Source organism: Rhinoderma darwinii, chromosome 3, assembly GCF_050947455.1.
Source record: "Rhinoderma darwinii isolate aRhiDar2 chromosome 3, aRhiDar2.hap1, whole genome shotgun sequence".
In the NCBI taxonomy this organism is placed as follows: Eukaryota; Metazoa; Chordata; class Amphibia; order Anura; family Rhinodermatidae; genus Rhinoderma; species Rhinoderma darwinii.
In genome coordinates, this window is record NC_134689.1 from 18436922 (window position 1) to 18451572 (window position 14651).

Below are 14651 nucleotides of genomic sequence, written 5' to 3' on the forward strand. Positions count from 1 at the left end.
TATAGATATTTTATACGCAGATATATGATTACAACCTGTCATGAGCTGGATTTATTACTGCAGATATACATGCTGTTGCACCCTATAAAGTTGGCGCCTGTAAAGATTATAAATGCATTATAGTGATCTATTATAGGAAGGTTGCGGGGTCCACCCAGAGCTATGAAACTACTTGTGGTAGTCTATCAAATGCCATGAATAACATTTAAACTCGTAAAGGTCTAGATGTAACCTGTGAACAGTGGCGTAAAGCAGTAGACTACAACACTGTTATGATGCCCGAGGTGACTGGCATGGAGCATGGTCAGAGTAAAATGATAAAATTCTGTTTACCTACAGCTTCCACCAGGGGGAGCTCATTGCATATCTATTTATACAGCTCTCAAGAAGTTCATTTTGAGTTGTATAAATCCTTATGCAGTGAGCTCCATCTAGTGGTAAATGCCGGCAGCCAGAATCTTATCTGTCTTTTTTTTTTATCTTATACATTTGTCATTGCCATAGCACACTTTAACTTTTTTGCCTTTATTCCCTTTTTGGATATAGCCCATTTCGGGGTTTTCCTAAGTGCCCCTATGACCTCTGTGTACGTCCTACCTGTGTCGGGAAATATTGGGGAGGTTAAGAACCCTTTAAATGCAAGAAATAAGAAATGAACTCACCTAAACTTCTTATGTCAATAGTTATATCCACATATCCGTGTTCGGCGCTGTGATACATGGCCTCTTTTAGTGCCTTCAGTTTAGCTTTGCTGTTACGACTTGGACACAATGGAGTATTGGTCGTTTTGGCCAAATCTGTCCCTTCAGCTAGAATTTCTTCCAGAGATAAAATGTCACTCTTCTCCTTCTCAGGTTGGGACAGCAGCTTCCGAAATACATTTCTTAAATAATATATAACGTGCATATTAATTACATTACAAAAAATATCTTCCAAAATTCTTAAAGAGGACCAATTACCTTTCCTGACCTCCCATAATTCTGTGTTGTGCCATTCCTCTGTTATTCCTACTACAAACGTATGAATAAATTGATAACTGGGTGTTACCATTCACTTTTCAAAGGGGCGTGTCCCTACAATTTCTCACTCTGTCAGCTCTGATTGGACAGTGTCAGTCTGTGTGAGGACACACCTCCAACTGGTAACACCCAGTTGTCAATATATTAATAGATTTCTAAGAGGAATAACAGAGAAACTACACAACGTAGAGTTCTAAGAAAAGATGTTCCAGAATTTTTATTTAAGGAGAAATACATTTATTTACTAAAACAGACATGTCAGGAGAGGTGACAGGTTCTCTTTAAAAAATATTTTACTTACAGCCCATGTTTGGTTTACCCGTGCATTAAATTAGCTATTTTGAGCTAAAATGTGCTTATTGATAAGTCCTACCAACCTATGCTCACATATCAGTTATATTATTGCATGTATTAGGTATGACAAACACTTTCCTAAAAGTGATTGGGAGGTTGTCACAGTCCCGCCCCTGTTACTAACATCTTACTTAAAAGGGTTGTCCACTTTGACTTATCCTTTTTGTTAGAAGTTTCCCCCTGCAGGGGAAATGAAGAATTACACATATCTCATTGAAATCAATGGGCCACCCATGTAATACATGGATATGCCTGGTCTTCCAGAGCATGAGATGCTTTTTGCAGACACTTTACACACTGGCTAATAGCTGAGTCCTAAATGGGGGACACACTATTAACTCAGAATTCCCAAATAGGATATTTAAAATTGGGATTTCTAAACCGGATGACTTCTTTAAAGTGATTTTGTCTTGTTTCTGCTCAAGTTTTGGGTCAAGTAGGTAGGACAGTGGAATGGGAGCATCTTCTCTAAAACTTGAGCTCTCTCTCACTGCTTTATCTACTTGACCCAAAAACTTGAGAAGAACCTAGGAAGTGCTGAATCCACAGGTGATGCACTATAGGAAAATTATATAGGAAATTCGGCTGTGAAGGATCTTGTATAGCATTTTTGGTGCAGAAAAGAAGTCTACATCCACAACATCCTTTTTCTCAGCCCCGATCTTCTCCTTGGCAGGAAATACTTCTCTAAGCATTTGGTGAACGACGAACATTATGTGTAAGAGACGGAAAGGCAGTGTGTATATAAATTACCTGTGCCCGTGTGCAGCAGCCTGGCTGAAAGAATTCATGTCTCCTTGAGGTGCCGTAGAAATTCCATTTCTGTACATTGTTCCTATCATGGGATCGCCTCCTCGTTCCAGCAGCAAACTCACAAGCTCAAAGTTTCCTATGGACAGATAGAGTTTAAGAAAAGTTATTAAGCAAATAAGAGACGTGTAAGAAGTAGAGGAAAACCATTGTGACACGTGGGGTGTACATAGAAAAGAAGAGACCTATAATGACATTTCTAAGGGGACCCCTTAGATGTGTTGGCTCATACCATCAGCCACTAGGCCTCCATGGTGTGTATGTCCTTGTGTGACACCAAAACACTGAGACCCTTCAACCATCATATTACCGATCCACCAGATATATGCAGTGCCGGATCACACAGTTCAGACATGAATATTTTCCATATGCCATGGGGTTCCCATTGCCCATTCTCGAGGTGGCCACACATGCCCAGTCACTCATATGTACACTATGGAAGTTACTGTTTTTTTCTGACCAATCACAAGTAAATCTCCCCCCGTATGTGAATTCAAGAAGGCACCAGAAGCAAATTGCTAATGTAAACTTCCCAAACATTCCTGTTTTTTGCAGATTTATACTGTGAGACGGACCTCAAAATGGGTGGGTTTTATGCAAATGTGTCCAAAAATTTACATTCTGTGGCCATTTCTGTACAGATCAAGGGTGGGGCTTAAAATGTAAATATTGGGCGGTATGCTAATGATTATTAAATCTTTATAGAAGTTTCTTCAGAAAACACTATAAACATGGCCAAAGATTAATACGTATTCATAGTAAATAATTTTGCCAAGTAAAATACTTGCCTGCAGCTGCTGCCAGTTGTAATGGAGTTTCTGAGTAATTTTCTTCTCCCGTGTCTAAAGATCCCTCTACATTAGCGCCTGCGTCCAAAAGCAACTGGAGAAAGAAGCACATACATCATACACGGAAACACATGCATGATCTTATATGTTCTGATTGTGTATAACTAGGGGGTACCGAATATGGAGGAGAGAGGGCATTATACCCACCCATTATAAGGTATCTGTCTCATATCTATCTATCTATCTATCTATCTATCTATCTATCTATCTATCTATCTATCTATCTATCTATCTATCTCATATCTATCTATCTCATATCTATCTATCTCATATCTATCTATCTATCTCTCTCTCATATCTATCTATCTATCTCATATCTATCTATCTATCTCATATCTATCTATCTCATATCTATCTATCTCATATCTATCTATCTATCTATCTATCTATCTATCTATCTATCTATCTATCTATCTATCTATCTCATATCTATCTATCTATCTAATATCTATCTATCTATCTATCTATCTATCTATCTATCTATCTATCTATCTATCTATCTATCTATCTATCTATCTATCTATCTCTCATATCTATCTCTCATATCTATCTCTCATATCTATCTATCAATCTATCTATCTATCTATCTATCTATCTATCTATCTATCTATCTATCTATCTATCTATCTATCTATCTATCTCGTATCTATCTATCTCGTATCTATCTATCTCGTATCTATCTATCTCGTATCTATCTATCTCGTATCTATCTATCTCGTATCTATCTATCTCGTATCTATCTATCTATCTATCTATCTATCTATCTATCTATCTATCTATCTATCTATCTATCTATCTATCTATCTATCTATCTATCTATCTCGTATCTATCTATCTATCTCGTATCTATCTATCTATCTCGTATCTATCTATCTCGTATCTATCTATCTATCTATCTATCTCGTATCTATCTCGTATCTATCTCGTATCTATCCATCCATCCATCCATCCATCCATCCATCTATTATCTGTCTATCTATCTATCTATCTATCTATCTATCTATCTATCTATCTATCTATCTATCTATCTATCTATCATCTATCTATCTATCTATCTATCTATCTATCTATCTATCTATCTATCTATCTATCTATCTATCTATCTATCTATCTATCTATCTATCTATCTCATCTCATCTCTCATTCTGTCTATCCACCTCTCATGTCTATTTATCAAGAAATACAAATGAGTCAGTAATTGCGAGCATTATAATTATTTCTTTTTTGATGATATATAAAGTCAATTAGCCTCAATTATAATATACCTGTACAACAGGAATATGGCCCTGGAGGACAGCAAATGTCAGTGCAGTCCAGTGACGGGTCTCAGGGTGGACAGATGGAAATTTATGAGCTGTGCTCGGGACCTGCAATAAAAATGAGATATTAAATAAATGATCCCTGTCATTCTGTAATTACATCTTTCCTTAGATTGAACAGGCAGAAACTTGGTTTATGTATTAAAAATCACACACTTGTATACATTATCAGAGGACAAGCTGAATGCTTATGAAGGGTTGGTCTGAGAGTAGAAAAAAGGATCTGCTATTTTCCCAGAAACAGCGCCACCCTTGTCCATGGACTGTGTATGGTATTGCAACTCAGCCCCTTTACCATTCAAGTGAATGCAATACCAGACATAGCCAATGGAAGGGGTGGCGCTGTTTCTGGGAAAATAGCAAATCCTTTTTTTCTAACTCCAGACCATCACAGCAACCATAAATTATGCAGCAAGGAGTATACATATTTGCCAAATTGTTGTCCGCTTCTGAGAACGGGATTAGTGGACCTGGGAATCCGGGATATAAACCATCTAATTTTATATGCTGAAAATGTAAAAAAAATTATAATACGCTTACCTAATTGATTCTGTTCAGATCCTACGCCGCTGATCTCCGTCATGCTTGGTCCTTATTGTTTATATATTGTACATGTAACACCACATCATGTGACTGCGGTGGGCAATCACAGCAAATTAAACGTCACTGCAGCATACAGCAAGCCTCAGTTGGCCAACGAGATGTACATCATTATGTACCGGTCATAAATTAGAAGGAGCATCAGGGATCAGCGGCGCAGGAACAGTTCAGAATCAATAAGGTAAGTATATAACTTTATTTTCTTACATTTTCAGCATATTAAACTGCAGACTTCACTAAACATGCCATCAAAAATACCAGTGCAAGTGTGAACAGAGCCTTAGACGGTCACAATGGTTGTCTCAATTGTCTATGTGGGTGACGGACCTTATTGACACCAGTAGATATCTTCTGTGGAACAATTATTATACTTTTTATTATTCATTTACACTTTCTTACCTCAACATTGAGTTCGGCACCCGCATCCAGGAGCATCTGTACCATAGCTTCATCTCCCCTGACACACGCGTACATCAGCGGAGTCATCCCCTAGAAAAGCGGCAAGTGTTGTTACTTTTAAAATTTGGCATTTTCAGATTTATTATACTGGATATGTAATTATTTTAGACAATCATTGAAGTCACAGGGGATGCACAAAGCCCAATCTGCCATATAAGAAGACACCAGTATAATAAATGGTTCATAGTAGGTCGGGGGCATTGGGGCCCAGAAGCTTTAAGTTACACCTCAGGAACACGCTACCCTAAAAAAACTACAGCTGTGGGGAACCTTGTTGCACAGATGCCAAGATGGTGGGTACACCACACCCCCCTCTTTCTCCATTTTGATCTAAGGGAGCCCCAAAATTCCTGGATCTCCCTGCAGTTCAGTTACAGCATACATCAACACATGGAAGGTGCTGATTCTCCTTGCGGAGATCCAGCAGGTAGGGAGTCTTGAGGGCAATGCTCCCTGGGAAAATTATGCAAAATAGCTCTCCTCTTGTGGCACTAGAGAGACAGTTTTCTTCCTTCTGGAGAAGAGCTATTCATTATACATCAGGACATGTCATATAGTTTATGTCCAGGAGATGGCGTCCTACTTACTTGTTCGCTCATGCTGTTGATTCCTTCAGGACCGAGCAAAGTCACTGCTTGCTTGACCAGGTCTGTCCTACCACAGTTGAGCATCCGAAATCCAAGATCTTGTTTAAACTTTGCTTCTGTGGCAACTGCGTCTAGTTTGCGAGATGCACAAAAACAGTCATCGGCCCTGGAGAGAACAAAGACAGATTTAATCAGAAAAAGAATAATTAAAATGCACCATGTAACAGCCCTGTCATATGTAGCAGATGCACCCTGTTCCCCAGAATGCAAGTCGACAGCTGGGCCCATGCAATGAAAATTCTGGAGCATCTTTTCTAAGAACTCTGTTGTGCCATTCCTCTGTTATTCCTCCTGGAAATGTATGAATAAATTAACAACTGGGTTTTACCATTGCCTTTGTCAATAGGGTGTGTTCCTGCACAGTCTGGCACCGTCAGCACTGATTGGACAGTATAAGGACACACCCTACTGAAAAGGGGAATGGTAACGCCCAGTTGACAATTTATTCATACATTTAAATATTTACCAGCGGAATAACAGAGGAACAGCACAATACAGAGTTCCAAAAAGAAATGTTCCAGAATTGTTATTTTCATACAAGTGTGTACTAAAACAACCAGACATTCATCCTCTTTGAAAGAAAAGTTCCTTCATGTCTGGTAGTTATCATGAGTCATATAGGTCCCTAATCTATAGGATGATATATTCATCTATAGGGTTACATGGCGGCTGAGGTTGAATGTGTTATATCCATATTCTCTGGTCTAATTTTTTGAACCTATTAATTCATGAGTAGTAATTCAGGTACTTGTCATATCAGGGAGACATTCTGAGATCACTTTTGATGAATTCTTTATTTCTATTTGCCATACTAGCGTCTCTTTGCCATACATACTTTTAAGAATTAATTTCAGGGGGACTTGATGTGGTGTAAACCTCACCTATAAATACAGGCAACGCCCCGTAACAACAGCAAAAGTGACTCCATTATTAGCATCCAACAGTGCCAGAGGGTGCCCCTATAAACAGTGGCAACAGAGTGCCCAGAAAAATAATGCCCATTGCAGAATACTCTCATTTAAAACAGTGCAAGAAGAGTGCCCTAATATAAACATTACTGCCAGCAAAGTGCCCACTCACAGTGCCAGCATAGTACCTACCTTCATGCAGTCATAGAATTCAATGATTACATTTTACTAAAAGTGCTCACTTTACATATTTACAAGGCTCCCTTTAATGTACATGGGGGCAGTATAAATACATATGCAGTTAGCTCCCCCTAGTGGCAATTCTCAGCACCCTTTGCAGGAGATTTGCTTGCTTTGCTAGGAGATTTCTCATCTATTTTGAGAGACTCCCTGACAGATCGGTAGGGAAGGCAAATATGCTCTTTGCCATTAGTTATGACCCGTTTTTTAATCTTAGGACCTATTTTTATTCAGACATTACATAGGAAGTGCATATATTGTACTTCAATTTCCAAGATAAGAGTATGGCCTCTAGAACAAAAGCAAATTTTTGCAGTCCCCCTTTGGCTAATAATGGATAGTTCCAAGTAAAGGGCTTTTTACACCGGCCGACAATAAGCCGGTTCAGCGAGCGCCGATCAATGAAACATCGTTGATCAGCGCTCATTTGCTCCTGTCAGAAGGAGCTATGGATGGGGATGAGCAGTCGTTACTCCGATCGCTCGTCCTCATACATTGTTATCATGTCGGCAGCGCGTCTCCCGGTTTACACCAAGATGTGCTGCCGACAGCGATAATATTTGACTTTTTTAAAACAATACGATCAGCAGATTAATATATTGTTTTGTGGGAAAAGATTCAGTATAACCTGTAATTTATTCATTTAAATCTCTGCTCACTGTGGAATAAAGAGTCCGGTGGGTGGTCCTACTCAGCTATTTCTGTATTCACACTCATGCAGGGAAGGCTGTCAATCAACATTTGAGACCACCCACTAGACTCTTTAGCCCAGTCTGATCAGAGATTTAACGAAAAAAATTCAAGGTTATCCTGAATCTTTTCTCCCAAAACGATATATCATTCTGCTCAGCTCATCCTGCTCTATAACATGCTGCCCGCAGATTGGAAAGCTTGTACCATGTGACAGGTTCCCTTTAAAGGAGGTCCACTCCATTAGGCCTCCATTGAAAGCAGACAGCAGGCAATTGATGGGGAAAGGGGCGGTGTCCGCCAAAGGCCCCTCCCAGAATCAATTTACCAGTGAAGAACCTGCTATGTGAGGAAGAGATGTAAAAACAAGAGAACCCCTTTAAGAATGTGACTTTGCATTAATGCACATACTTTAGCTGCCGTGGCTCGCAGTCCACACCGGGTAGTAGAAGGCGGGCAGCCTGTCGCACATCGTCGCTATCTACCGAGAAACTGCGGCGGTATCCAGCATGTGCTACAGCAACACGGATCCATTCCATTAGAGGTGGGAGCATCAGGAACGGCCTGTTATAGTAGAGAAAACAGGAGGTGGTTAGTTATATCCTAGAATATTCTAACACCAATAATCCCAGGTCTCTTTTAGATGTCAAAAAGAAATTGATCTCATCTGGCGCGCCTCTTGGGTCTGGCAGCGATCCCATACTGCAATGCATCCTGGGTCATTTCCAGCTGACAAGATGCCTGACAACCTGTGTACAGAATGCGCTTATTCCTCAGTACTGTAACTCAATGCACATGGTCTCAGTAGACGTCGCTTTGTGGCTCATACAATTTGATATTAATACAGATCAACTTGGATTTTTGTTAATCCCCTCCTGAAATCAGCGATCATATGTGATGATGTCATGACTTAATTCAATACAGATATGGACTTGGGTATTAGCAGTTTGGAGGTATCGACTTCACACACATTGTCACGTACATTTTCCTTATAGAATAAAACGAATGTAACATTTTTAAGAAAACAAAAACTTTGTAATGCAGCAACACTAGAGCGGGGTATTGATCATCAGGAAATCCTGATCAGTGGCGTACCTCCAATAGAGACAGGCCACGTACCTGCTCTGGGGCCCACGGGTTATTGGGGGCTCGGTGGCCACAATATATTCAACTCTATCTGATGCAGATAGAATTAAAAACAGTACAGCATGTGGGGCTGGACCTTGAAGGAGCGGGACGGCATTGAACTGGCCGTGAAGGGGATTCTTTTTTAAGTTGGGACAGCCGGCAAAGCACAAGACGGCACAACAGGCACAAAACATGAGGGCACCGCAGGCACAATACATAAGGACACTGCTGGCAGAATATATTGAATGGCCGGACACACAATACAAGAACAGCTGACACAGTACAAAGTTAGGCACAATGCACACGACCGTATTTTCATCTATCCGTAAATACGGATCCGTAGTCATCCGTATTTTATCCGTATATACGAAATGGTATCCGCAAATAGGGTCCGTAATGTATTCATATTTGATCCGTATATACGGATCCGTAAAAAAAAGAGGGAAGCTGCACATGATGTCACCAACATGTTGCATAGCAAAGCTTCCGTAAATACGGACAGTTTACGTATCCGTAGCTGTCCATATTTACAGAAGCGACCGTAGGCTTCTATGGGAGAATCTGGGCCGTAATTACGGACAAGAATAGGACAGGTTCTATAATTTTTTCAGCAGGCACACTCATCCGGAAAAATACGGAAAGGTGTCCGTGGCCAATAGAAATGACTTGGTGCGTAATGACGGATGAAAAATACGGTCGTGTGCATGGGGCCGTACACAGTATAAGGGGGCACAGCCGGCACAATACAGTGGGGCACAGCATGCACAATACTAGGTAGTCACACCTGCCGTATTTGCAATGTTTAACGGTGGGAAAAATATTAAACTCAATTTCTTGCTCTGCAAAATATTTTCCCCATTGGAAATTGTGCAGGCAAATATGTCATGTCTTACTGCACCCCTAGGAGGCGTCTGGGACAGCACAGCAGACATAATATCGTGGGCAGTAGTAGGAACAATATTGGGAGTATGAGCAGGCAAGTCGTAGTTAGAAGAAGCATTGATGGTGGTCGGGGCCAGATGCAGTGGAAAGATAACGGAAACGATTTCAGTCTGAGAAGACGAGTTGTTTTTTTGGGAAAAGGGGCAAATTTGACTTTTGCTATAGGACCCTGCGATTTCTATGCTCAACCCTGATCTCGATGACAAGTCCTGCAATGTTGGGCAAATTCATTAACACCCATTTTCCCAGATTTTTTTAACGACTTGACGGGAGAGGATGATTTTTTTTTTCTGAAAATGTACGGGAATGTTCTATTTGATATATTATTTTATTTTACCTTTACATATGGTGAATTCTTACAGCTCCCAATAGTTTCAAAAGCATTTGTGTAGCATTTCATGGAGAACCCCTTTAATGGTTTCCAGTAGTCAAGCAAAAAAACCCGTCCCGAGACACTAAAGGGTGCCGAAAGGTCTGAAGTTTTTTTCTCCAGGGGCTGCCCCCGGGGTCCTAGGAAACTTACTGTAAGCAATACCCATGTGTATTTGTTTTTCACCACTGATTGGCCTACAAATAATCCATAAGTATTCTTCTTAAATATCCCTCAATAATATCAGTGGTTTACTGGAAATAATTCCTTAAGATCTATGAATCCTTTCTTAGTATGAGATAACCCTTAAATATTTATTACACCTTTGTCCTTCATTACCAGAGAGAAGTAGAGACGGTGATTGAATTACACAGGTCAATACTAAACCACTCCATAGTATTTAACGCCCCATCACTTTATTCTCCTGCCCAGGAAAACCAATGTTTTAGCCATCATTGATGTATATTGCAGATCAGTTAACGACACCTTCAAGGCAACCTTGCTGAAATATTCAGGAGCGACATATATATTACACGCACAAGCAGAAATGCGTTCTATATGCTTCAAATCAGAGACAGATTATATAATGGGCACGCTCGCAGGCAAGGGAAATCTCACTGGGACAATTATGACCTTGGCCAGAGCGATAAAGACACAAACTAGGGAATGGGATCAGGGCGGGCGGAGGGAGGGGGTTGTATCTTCCAATTGTTGCCGGCCTTTTTTGCTAATTTTATCATAGTGACATGTCAGAAGTTTTGATTGGTGGGGGTCTGAGCACTGAGACCCCCACTAATCGCTAAAACGAAGTGGCAGAACTGCTCGTGTGAACGCTCAGCCGCTTCGTGTCTGTACGGCTTTTTCCGGAAACCAATGTATGAGAGTATGGGCTCAATAGAAAGTCTTTGGGCCCGTGCTCCGATATATCGGCTTTCCGGAAAAAGCCAAACAGAAATGAAGCAGCTAAGGGCTCACACAAACACATCTGCCGCTTCGTTTTAGCGATCGTGGAGGTCTCAGTGCTCGGACCCCCACCAATCAAAACTTCTGACATGTCACTATGACATGTCAGAAGTTTGTTGAACGTTTAGTTACCCTGTAATAAATTTCCCCTAGTATCTTTATAAGTGTCAGCCACAACGCCCCGATAATTGCTAGAAAAAGTGTCCCCATAAGTGTCAAAAACCTGCACCCTTTTAATTGCCATGGTATCCCCATAATTGGCAAACTGTGCCCCATAGGAGAGCCAGAAGAGCAGTAACCTTAGGGCACTCTGAACTTCAGGTTCTCAGACCCGCTGACTTCTGAAGCCTCAGGCTTCTGGTTGTAATGTGCTGATCCCTAACCAGCGGCTCGCCAGCTGTTCAAAAACTACAACTCCCACCATGTAGACAGCTGGAGAGCCACAGGTTGGGAAACACTGGAGAAAGGTGTCGCTTTGGAACGCCGAAAGCTTATAGAGCTTCTGTTGTCCTTTTTGTTTCTTCACTTCAGCAAATTTTTGTACATTTTTGAAGAACATGGTACAAGTAGCACCACTTGATTTACACGAAACTAAGTCAGTACTGAACCACCTAAATCAGCACAGTCTGAGGGTTGCTCTCTGTCAATATGGAAGATGGGAAATTACAACCTCTATACATATAGAATAGTAGATATACTTTTCGGAAGAAGAGCTTGAGAACCAGATAGTCCATACTACATGACCTATACGGGGTAGAGGGTTGATTCCAAGGTGCTCACCATGACAGACCTATGCCATGTATGTCATCTATATATCATACACCGATCAAGTCTTGAGGACCATATTTTACCAGTTCATATTAGTGATCGTAACCTCTACATGTGCTCCACACAGCCTTTTGAAATCTCAGTCCTACTAACCTTACTGGCTGTTGTATTGTTAGAAATCAATGAAAGTAAAGAGTCCATGTCAGCGATGCAACTAATTTTAGGACACCAGGTTAATAATACAATAGCGGCATTAAAGAATAAAGGACGTTTTTATCTTCAATGATAGCTCTGTCAGATACCTCCCGCCAACAGCGGCTGTACGATGGTGAATGTGGCTTTGTCAAAAGGACAGAAAACACCTACTTCAACTCAAGTAGCTATTCACTGGCCGTATCTTGCTGCCATTCACTCCTTATCTCTAAGGTTTGGACACCTGACAAGAGCGACATTGCCAGATAAACAGCATTGAAATTGATATATAATGAACACAAAGACGAATTTCAGGATTCTTTCCATGGCTCTGTGTGTACGTTCCTGTAGTTGCTTTTGTTCGCGTGACCTTGCTCCTTTGACATGGTCTCCTTTGATAGTACTTGAAGTAGTGCTTATTTTTACCTAAATAGTGTCCCATGAATCTACAAAATTGAATTGACACCAAGGCCCTTTTACATCGGCCAACACTCGGCCGGTGCAGCGAGCGCCGATCAACGAGACATCGTTGATCGGCGCTCGTTTGCTCCTGTCACACGGAGCTATGGATGGGGACGAGCGGTCGTTACTCTGATCGCTCGTCCCCATACATTATTATCATGTCGGCAGCGTGTCCCACTGTTTACACCGGGAGATGTGTTGCTGACAATGATAATATTTGACTTTTTTAAAACAATGCAACCAGCAGATGTTTGAGCGTTTGCTCGTTCATCTGCTGATCGCTGCCCTTTTTACACAGGGCAATTATCGGCAATGAGCGTTATATGAATGCTCGACTGCCCGATAATCGCCCAGTGTAAAACCCCCTTAAGCATGAAAGGACTGTCAAAGATCAAAGGGAATGGGACAGAGGACTAGGTAAAGAAGTAATCTAAAGTTGACTAAGGAGGACAATATATGACGGTCACAACAGAACACTAAGGACAATATTATATACACCGATCAGCCATAACATTAAAACCACTGACGGCGAAGTGAATAACATTGATAAACTGGTTACAATGGCGCCTGTCAAGGTGTAGGATATATTAGGCAGCAAGTGAACAGTCAGTTCTTGAAGTTGATGAGTTGGAAGCAGGAAAAATGGGCAAATGTAAGGATCTGATCGACTTTTACAAGGGCCAAATTGTGATGACTAGACGACTGGGTGAGAGCATTTCCAAAACGGCAGGTCTTGTGGGGTGTTCCTGGTATAGAGTGGTTAGTATCTACCAAAAGTGGTCCAAGGTAGGACAATCGGTGAACCAGCGACAAGGTCATGGGTGTCCCCGGCTCATTGATGCGCGTTGGTTCCGATCCCACAGAAGAGCTACTGTAGCACAAATTACTGAACAAGTTAATACTGGCTATGAAAGAAAGTTGTCTACCGCCAAAAGTGCCTACAATGGGTACGTGATAATAACTGAACCATAGAGCAATAGAAGAAGGTGCCTGGTCTGATATATAACGTATTATTTTACATCATGAGAACGTCCCGGTACGTGTACATCACTTACCTGGTGAAGAGATGGCACCAGGATGCACTATGGGAAGAAGACAAGCCGGCGGAGGCACTGTGATGCTCTGGGCAATGTTCTGCTGGGAAACCGGAAGTTCTGCCATTCATGTGGATGTTACTTTGACACGTACCACCTACCTAAACATTTCTACAGACCAATTACACCCTTTCATGGTAATGGTATTTCCTAATGTCAGTGGCGTCTAACAGCAGGATAATGCTCCCTGCCATACTGCAAAAATTGTTAAGGAATGGTTTAAGGAACGTGACAAAGAGTTTGAGGTGTTGACTGGGCCTCCAAATTCCCAAAATCTCAATCTGATCGCACATAAGTGGGATCTGCTAGAAAAACAAGTCCGATCCATGAAGGCCGCTCCTCACAACTTACAGGATTTAAAGACTCTGCTGCTAACGTCTTGGTGCTAGATACCACAAGACACGTTCAGAGGTATTGTGAAGTCCATGCGCCGATGAGCCAGAGATGTTTTGGTGGCACGTGGGGGAGCTGCACATTTTTGGGCATGTGTTTTTTTAATCTTATGTCTTGACAATGTAACGTCCATACAAGGAAGATATCAAGAAAGTGGATGGTAGCTAGAATGGTTGGAAGATGTCAGCAGGCATGGGAGCAAACAGGAGAGGACCAAACGAGGCAGAAAGGATACTGGGTCTTTAGGAGATAAGTTGCGACAGACATTGGTTACTAGAGGAAAACTGAGGTTGGTAATTGGTAATGGCCATAGGTACGAATAGCCAATATTTTCCTAAAAATAAGGTATATATAAGTACTTGGCTCAAATTTGCTCCGATGTACTATAAACATTGCCTACACATTTATTTATCGTCCTTCTGATCGTGTGACATAATTATGTGAC

General features: G+C 41.2%; 1 protein-coding gene across 3 annotated transcripts in view; it reads right to left on the bottom strand.

Moving 5' to 3' along the window:
* ABTB3 (ankyrin repeat and BTB domain containing 3) overlaps positions 1-14651 on the bottom strand; it is a 192223-nt gene that overhangs the window by 31363 nt on the left and 146209 nt on the right. For all 3 annotated transcript variants that reach the window (XM_075856061.1, XM_075856060.1, XM_075856059.1), the window contains 7 exons: positions 8306-8458; positions 5997-6162; positions 5350-5439; positions 4297-4398; positions 2972-3065; positions 2127-2262; positions 663-883 (listed from right to left, as the gene is read on the bottom strand). In XM_075856061.1, coding sequence (XP_075712176.1) covers positions 663-883; positions 2127-2262; positions 2972-3065; positions 4297-4398; positions 5350-5439; positions 5997-6162; positions 8306-8458 — 962 coding nt within the window. The remainder of the gene's footprint in view (positions 1-662; positions 884-2126; positions 2263-2971; positions 3066-4296; positions 4399-5349; positions 5440-5996; positions 6163-8305; positions 8459-14651) is intronic.